Here is an 8,761-nt window from a genome sequence, read left to right as displayed (position 1 = left end):
AATGACAAAAATAGATTGATTGATTAGCCTACTTTATTTAGAAGTTTGCAGAAAAAAGCACATGAAAATACAGTTTAAATACAAGGTCAACTAAATAGGATTAAAAAAAAGCCCAAGAAAGCCAATGGCTTGTTTCCATTGGGGTCCTTATGTACTCAATTCATCTGCTATGTGCTCAATTCATAGCACATAGGACATAGCAGATGTATAAGTGAGGCGCTGCAAGCTTGTATATCTGCTATTTTTGGATAGCCAAAGTATAAAATAAGGACAAAGTGGTTAAAATGATTGTGTGCTATATTAACAAATTGTTCTGCGGACCCCCTGGAACCACCACAAGGACCCCTGAGGGTCCTGACCCCACTTTGAGAACCATGCACAAGACCAGGGCTTTTCAACTGGTTGTGAACCAGGGACCACCACCCTGACTAAGAATCAACCTAGGGAGTAGGGACCACTGTTGTGTTGGGTGGGGATATGAGATAAGATTGTAGTGCTTAGCAACACTTGCTATGCATCCCAATGATCCCATGCATCCCACTGTTTCTCAACCAATGGTCCACCTACTAGTGGTCCATGGCATAATTAGGCCTGCAGGTGGTCCATGATGGGAAAATGTTTTAAAATGTAAATACATAAATAAAATACCTTTGTTAAATGTATTAACATATGTTTAAATAATATTTCATATGTCCGTCAAATATAAGAAAATATTTGAATTAATAGGCGTGGTTGTGGGAGAAAAAAGCTTGAAATTAAATAATGACTGTTAAGGACTTGATTTAATTTGTTGCACAATACTACGTGCAATAAATTATATCAAGCCCAGACATTATTTAACTGAAATATGCGAGTGGTCCAGAGCTAAAACAAAAAGGGTTGAGAACCACAGCACCACTGATCTATTCCTATCCTATTGGTTACCCTTATTCCATTCTCTTACTTTATCCAACCTTCCATTAAACTTAACTGATATACTATTTGTATCTTATGTATGAGTGTGCAGACACATTATTTTTCCAATAATGATGACTCAATCAAGTAAGCACTTCCCCTTCTTGAGATTGTAACTCCCTCTTCTGTGGAGGTTCTTGGCCTTTGACTTCCCAGTAACTGTAACTGACAACACGTCATCATAGGTCACCAGTTCATTAATGCACGTTTCATGAAATAAAAATATTCATTCCGTCATTACTAAATGCATGGTCAGGGACCACATGCAATACCTTCACAGACCACCAGTGGTCCACGGACCACCTGTTGAAAACCCCTGCACTAGACCTCTGATAGCATGGGTCTCAGTGATTCTCAACTGTTTTTTATTTCAAGGACCCACAGTATTATATTTTTTTTATAGAAAAAAATAAAACAATGAATTCAATCTACACTGCAAAAAAATGAGTGTACAAATGTAACAAAATTGACACTAAGGTTCCATTTGGTAACTCACCATTTGGTTCCTAACTACTGTATAAATCTACTGTATCAATTGAATACAGAATACAATTGAAGACAGAAATGCAAACAGCACGGAGTACAGTCATACATTTGGGCTAAAAGAATAACACAAAAAAAGTCAATCATTTAGCTGGGACCCCTGGAACCCCCTCAAGGACCCCTGGGTCCCTGGACCCCACAATAACCATTGCTTTAATGAATTGAATACTTCTTCCTACATATTCACTGTCTGGAAGCAATTATCGCCCGTGTGGAAGACAAATAAGAATCCCATTCAAAAGTCTCTTGGTCTTCATGTCATTTATTGTGTGTCATTTGCTCACATGGTCTATGTTCCATTTACCCATGCCATAATAATAAGCCTACTTTATACTTAGTCATACGACAGTGTAGCTCGCTGAAAATGCAACACTGTCGTAGAACTATATGAGTTGGGCTTCATGCATGCTCTGTTGCTGCAAGTAACTACTAAATACTTAACTTTTTAATAACATGTTTTTCACACTGTGAAAGTACACCCCAGGCTTTTTGTCGGGATATAGCCTAATAAAAAAAGCTTTCATTTCAGTGATGTAGTGGTGTACAGTTCCAGCTTATTATGATTTGATGAGTTGAATTGTGAAAGATTGTGGTAGAAGTATAGAGTTCACTCAGTACACCAGCAACTGCACTTAATTGTGCCAGTACTGATTTTGTCTGAAATTTGACCAACTGCAAACTGCATTGAACATGTTTGAGATGTTTAAAGAGAAACATGAATATCAGTCACTGAGTACATTTCACAGTAATCTGATACAAACCACAAGCATTTGCTTTGTCCAGACAGAACATTAATGCTTAGAGCAAGGGTCGTCAATGTTTTTCAGGCCAAGGACCCCTTAGCTGAGAGAGAGATGAAGCAGGGACCCTCACTACATATTGTACAAAATTGTGTTGCTGATTAAACTTTTTTCATAGATTTCATAGATAGCTTCATAGACTTGTTTGACAGCACTGTCATCAATCAGTGGATGTTGGATTCATGTTAAGGTGTATTTTTCAGACATTTAACCACTTAAACCATCAATACTTAGAGAGCTTGTAGATCAGCTATGTTCGGCCTATGTTCCCCTCAGAATAGGGATGCTAGGCTTCAAGTGCTTAATGTAAATAAAAAAAAGTTCCTATCACACAAAGATTTGGCGGCCCCCCTGTAGTAACTCTGAGGCCGGACCCCTTGTTGAAGACCTGGCTTAGAGAGTTCCTACTGTCAACAGAATGTGTCATGCTTGATACAAGCATCTAATTTAGACCCACTTAAAGGGATACTTCACTTTCACATAAAATAAACATTAAAAATAAATATTAAAAAAAAATGAAATAAGTTATGGCAAAATAAAGGCCCCCTCACACATTAGTAGGACACTCTAATGCGTGAGGGGGCCGTGATTTTTCCATTACTTTTTTCATTTATTTTTAATATATTTTTTAAATGTTTATTTTATGTGAAAGTGAAGTATCCCTTTAATAAATAATAATAATACTAATAATAATAAATGAGACTTCCCTGGACACAGACAGTTTACATAAACAGATCAATACAAACTTTATTAAGGCAAAGAAATAAGATCTAAAAACACATAGAAATTGGAATGTTAAAACAACAGAACATTGCTGTTTTTTTTGCATGGGAAGCTTTTCAAATTTTGACACTCTTCTACTGTAAACATACAGATAAATATATTTTGAGAGATGTTATTTGAATACTGTATCTTTAACCACTTAAACCCTCTTGACCGGGGCCCCCTAGGGATATATCCTTGCCCCCCTACTTTTTCCCCTCTACACCAATTTGCCAAGAATAGGCAATCCACAAGCTCACAACACATCATATTGTGACATGTCGTGAGCTTGTAGATCCACTTTTTTTGCAGAATGTCGGCCCACAGAATAGGGACACTAGTTAATGAGATGGTCTGCATTGCTACAGTATGACATCCAACGCACGCACGCACGCACGCACACGCGCACACGCACAAGCACGCACACGCACACGCACACACACACACACGAAGAGCCCGGGGATCGAACTTCATCTATACTTACTTGGTCCCCCCCTTTTTTCCCCTCTACACCAAATGTTGGGAACTTGTAAATTGAACATTTTCGAGTATAGGGCTTAAAGGGGAAGACCACTCATTTTCAACATTGAACTATGTCTTTAATACACCTTGAAAATGAGTGGTCTTCCCCTTTAAGTGTCTGCATGGGTAAATGCGAGCACATATGGGGGGAGGGGGCTCCAACAAGGGAAAAAGGGTTGGGAACCGTTTCTTTAGATTGGCCCTGATTACTGGCCAGAATTCAGTTTCTTCCATCGTTCCATGTTGAACATACTGTTCCATCCTATCAGAAAATATGTCTTTACATTTCTACGTGAAACATTATACTCTTTAAGGAAGCGTTGGTTCTGCACACAGGAAATGGCTTATCTTGGGGGGCGTCTGTTCCTTAAACTCCGTTTCTTTTTTAGGAGAGTGACAGGCGGCGCTCTCAAAACCACATTATTATACATATTGAAATATCACTTATCTGAAAGTTGGCAGAAAGCATTATCTCACCAGAGCCCAAATAGCAGGAAACCACAACAGCTTGATAAGGAAATTATGAGTGCTTTTGTGTGTGTGTGTGTGTGTGTGTGTGTTTTGCACAACACTATCTGTTTCTGGTCATGAACTAGACTAGAGAATGTGTTAAGCATTCCTCCAGTCAAGTTGATTGGACTATTAGAATTACCAGTCTCCCATATCGTACGACGTTCAGGCAAAAATGTGATCGCTGCAATAGAAGTGGAATGGCGAAAATCCCTTATACAATACATGTCATTGGAATCATTTATACATATTTACAGGCACAAATAATTTTTTACATCTTCCTCTAGTGACAGTAGAGACCTGCACATGATACACAGTAAAAAGCCGCAGTGTTCATTTCAAATCATTTGTAACTCTGAGTGTACAAATGTAACCAAATGGACCCGTAAGGGTCCATTTGGTTACATTTGTACACTCTCAGAGTTAATGGGGGTGTAAGTGATATTTCTTTTGTTAAAATAAGTGTAAAATAACCATATATGCGGATCATTGAGTGTTTGTTCAGTAACAAGGGGTCTGCGAGTGTGTGTGTGTGTGCGTGTGTGTGTGTCTAGTCTATGTGAGATTAACTTGCATAGTTTGGCGAAGGTTGGCACTAAACCGTCCAGCGGTTTGTGAGATTAACTCACAAACCGCTGGACGGTTTAGTGCCAAACTTTGCATGCACGCTGCCAGTAGGCCACAGAAGTACCTACACTAATGTTTGTTCACATGTTTTATATATATTTTAATATTTAATATTTAATTTAACTTTACAGTCAATGGGGCTGTGATCATGCTGAAACCTCGCCCAAATTTGGCGTCATACATAGATATGTCATAGATGACTGACATTACAGGCCGGCCGTCATATGAAGTCCGAGATCCATATTGGAGACATGCCATTCCCTTATGGATCCCGAGATCCACATGATCTCCTATTGCTCCTTACAAAAACATATCACTTACACCCCATTTAAATGAACACTGTTTTTCTTTTACACTGTATGGTGACATTCCAGATAGAACCAGCAGAGTCCATGTAATGGTCTTTGGCCGTTGCTCGGTATCAGTCCTTGCCTCTGTAAGTGATGTTTGTGAACGTGGACGTGGCTCCTTTGTAGAGAGGGTTGTGTCCCTGTTGAGAAAGATGACAGAAAGTTAACGTCAGACTTTTTTGACTGGGTTGGCCCAAGTGGGCACGGCTGGAATGTTGAATGATGGAAGTTGAGTGTGCACACAATTGTACATACTAGCTTTCATTACTTTTTTAAATCTAAGAATTTCAATATCTTCTAGGAGGTCACATCCCAAAAATACATTCATATTGTCCATTCCCCATGCCTACATAATGCACAAGGAAGGAGTGCAATCCATGCAAAACCCAAAGAATAACCCACAGGTGAGCAAGCCATCTCCAAATGAACCTAATGTTACCCATTTGTCAGCCAAAGCGTTAGGCTACCTCTCACTTTCAGTGGAACATCGAACAGTAGCTTCTCTAGTTAGGGGGCTTGCTGGTAGGCGAGAGCCCACTCCTCTAATATGTATTATTATAGTGGGCTCGCTAGAGCCGCCACTGATGTTTCCACTATTCAATGACAAAGAAAGTATACCAGTATATATATACACCTCTTATCAGAGTACCAGTCATATGTTTGTCGGTTCGTCACACTCCGCGTGCGTGCGTGCGTGCGTGTGTGCGTGTGTGTGTGTGTGTGTGTGTGTGTATGTGTGTGCGTGTGCGTGTGCGTGTTGTGTTGCATATGTGAAGAGTCAAAGCAGAGGACTCAACGACCGTCACAGATGCGGTTTGATTTCCTATCATTGACCGAAACTACATCAATGACAGGAAAAGGAAATAGCTTTACACTTCCTCTGTGCTAAAGTGCCAATTGGTTATTCTGCTCTGTGCATGGCTAGGCCGATAAGTGAACTTGCATGTGTGTATCAAAAACTAGTTGCTGAGGGTTGACAAAGAGTAGAACAGACAGCACCTCAGAGGAGTGCAGTCTGTAACAGTGAAGACCAATTAAAGACAACACAGATTGTGGACAAAGTGAGTCGGAATAGCATTAATTAACATTTTTGTATCCTCTCTACCCATATGAACAGTAATTACTAACAATACAGTGTCTTACATTTCTGTGTTTAACGTTTAATTGAAAAGACCCATAAACACACAGAGTGGCACCATACAATGAATATAGATGTCACTAGACGTACCGGTAGGCGGAGGTTGGTGGCTACGGCAGACTACTAAAATGGGGGACTGTGACACGAAAAAGTTTGAAAACCTCTGCATTAGACCAGCAGAGAAGGGAGTGGCCAAAATGCAAGTGAGTTCAAAATGATATACTGTACTGTATGCATCAATGCAACGTGTCCCTGTTTTGTGTGTACAATATGTGTGATGTACTCTGTGTAGTTTTTGTGTGTGTCCTCCATTCTGTCTATCTCTGTGTGTGGCGTTTTGTAGCACTGTAAATGCGTATGTGAGTGCGTGCATATGTGCGTGCGTGTGCGCCTGTGAGGCCACAGTACTGTGCGTGCGTGTGCGCCTGTGAGGCCACAGTACTGCCTTCCTACCAGTAAAGGCTAATTAGCATCAGCTAATTTCAAAGACCCAGCCCTTCCCTGGGGAGGGCTGGCTGCCTTTTGTTCTTCTGGGGTAACAGCATGCCACAAAGAAATGATAAAAAACATGTGTGCGTGTGTGTGTGTGTGAGTGAGATAGACAGACAGACGGATACACGGCACCCTGAACTCGGAAAGTGTAAAAAATAATGGACCTGTAAGGTTTTTGTTACTCCCAAACTTTTCAGCTCGAGACCCGAAAAATACATTTTATGTTTCCCCCCGGGACCCAAACTACCCAAATACATTATGAAAAAATATTCTGAAGATCGCCTATTTTTGGCAAAAATTGGTGTAGAGGGGAAAAAGTAGGGGGACACGGATATAACCTCAGGGAGCCCTGGTCAACGAGGGTTTAAATGGTTAAAGATACAGTATTCAAATAACGTCTCTCAAAAGATATTCATCTGTACATTTACTGTAGAAGAGTGTTTGAATTTGAAATAACGATTAAAAAAAAGTAGGAAAAGTAATTTAAAAAAATGATATTTACTCTCAAAACCCCAAACACTGCTGTGGAGAAACATATTTTTTAAGTCCAACATCAACAACCAGATGGTGTTACATGTTGGCACGGTGCCAACACCATCACTGGTTACTATATTTCCTCATACAGCTAACACTGCATTCACACATCACTGCCCTCACCCAATATGAGCTACAACAGCATCCGCTCACCAAAAATTGTGGAATCTATGAGCCCGCAGTATAAATTAAACATGACATGAAGCACATTCGAACCCCTAGACTCTGCGATGGTGGACACCCCCACCCCTCTGCCACCGGAGATCGTACTCACAGGAAGCATCATTTGGTCTGTATACAGCTATATTCCTGCTCAAACTTCTCAGTCAGATTCCTTAATTTTGTTGTCAATAAAAAGTGTCACCGCACACAGAAGACAACGCCTCCAGATTCAGAGAGAAAAATAAATAAAACTATATACAGTGTGTGTGTGTGTGTGTGTGTGTGTGTGTGTGTGTGTGTGTGTGTGTGTGTGTGTGTGTGTGTGTGTGTGTGTGTGTGTGAGTGTGTGTGTGTGCATGCACAGTAACGCTGTCACTCACCGTGTCCCACTTGGCTCGAGCTCGCTCCTCCTCAAACTTGGCGAACTCGCGGCGGTCGTTGATGGTGACCAGCAGCTTCCAGATGAGCAGAGCAGCCAGGCCCAGGAACAAGATGGAACCAGCCACCGACAACAAGACCACCAGGATGTCTGGGCCTTTGGGGCAGTCTGGTGGATAGGAATGGGAAGACGGCAAGATAAGACAAGAGGTCTGTCTCAGATACCTTCCAACTACCTTCAAGGTTCAAGATTTAAGTTTGTTTTATTGTCACATGAACTTACAATGTACAGCTGTTGCAGGCAAAGTGGACATTTTGCACCTGGACACCTCAATGTTAAATTGGCAGTTTTTTCCTAAATAACTAGAAAAAGGAGAGTCCCGGGAGCACAGGTCTCCGCCAGGTCAGGAATAGGTTATTGTGGGCCAGCAATGTTCGGAATTCACCAATCAGGATGGAATATGAACAATCAGATGGATTGGACTTTATCACTTGACATGATGACGTTAAAAGGGTGGTATTTGTTCCTCAACCTAGTGCGAATGTGCGTGCAAAGTCTCACCGCAATCGAAAGCTGTGTTTATGATTTGTTAAAAAACAAGCCACTCCTGCAAACTTTAGATACCAATCTTAGCCAATCAGGATGGATTATGAAAAATCGGACAGATCCGTGCTGATCACATGACTATAGAGATAATGTGTACCTATTAAAATCTGTAGGAGTTATATCAAGAAATGTGTTTTTCAAAGATCGGCCTCCTGGTGGCGCTATAAACGGCAGATATGAAAAATGCGGGGCATAGGTTTTTCCTCTGCCTCTAGGAAGTGTGTGTGCACAGTTTCACTGGCATCGGGCCAACGGTGCCGGAGATTAGCTGTTCAGACGAACACACGGACGGACGGACAGACAGACGGACGGACGGACAGGGCAAAACATAGTCTTGGCCTAGCCTCGCGTGGCCAGACAATATCACACGACACACTGCGTG

At 41.1% G+C, this 8,761-nt stretch overlaps 1 protein-coding gene across 1 annotated transcript in view; it reads right to left on the bottom strand.

Moving 5' to 3' along the window:
* Nucleotides 1-4,486: 4,486 nt before the first annotated feature.
* Nucleotides 4,487-8,761, bottom strand: part of LOC308104429 (integrin beta-3-like) — a 68,764-nt gene continuing 64,489 nt past the window's right edge. Inside the window, exons 15-16 of the mRNA XM_080454833.1 lie at nucleotides 7,775-7,941; nucleotides 4,487-5,208 (exon numbers count right to left, since the gene is read on the bottom strand). Coding sequence (XP_080310959.1) covers nucleotides 5,140-5,208; nucleotides 7,775-7,941 — 236 coding nt within the window. The 3' untranslated portion in view covers nucleotides 4,487-5,139. The remainder of the gene's footprint in view (nucleotides 5,209-7,774; nucleotides 7,942-8,761) is intronic.

This window comes from Gymnoscopelus braueri (assembly GCF_963280865.1).
Source record: "Gymnoscopelus braueri genome assembly, chromosome: 17".
Lineage (NCBI taxonomy): Eukaryota > Metazoa > Chordata > Actinopteri > Myctophiformes > Myctophidae > Gymnoscopelus > Gymnoscopelus braueri.
The sequence above is the reverse complement of the archived record's forward strand: the minus strand, read 5'-3'. Positions and strand labels throughout refer to the sequence as shown.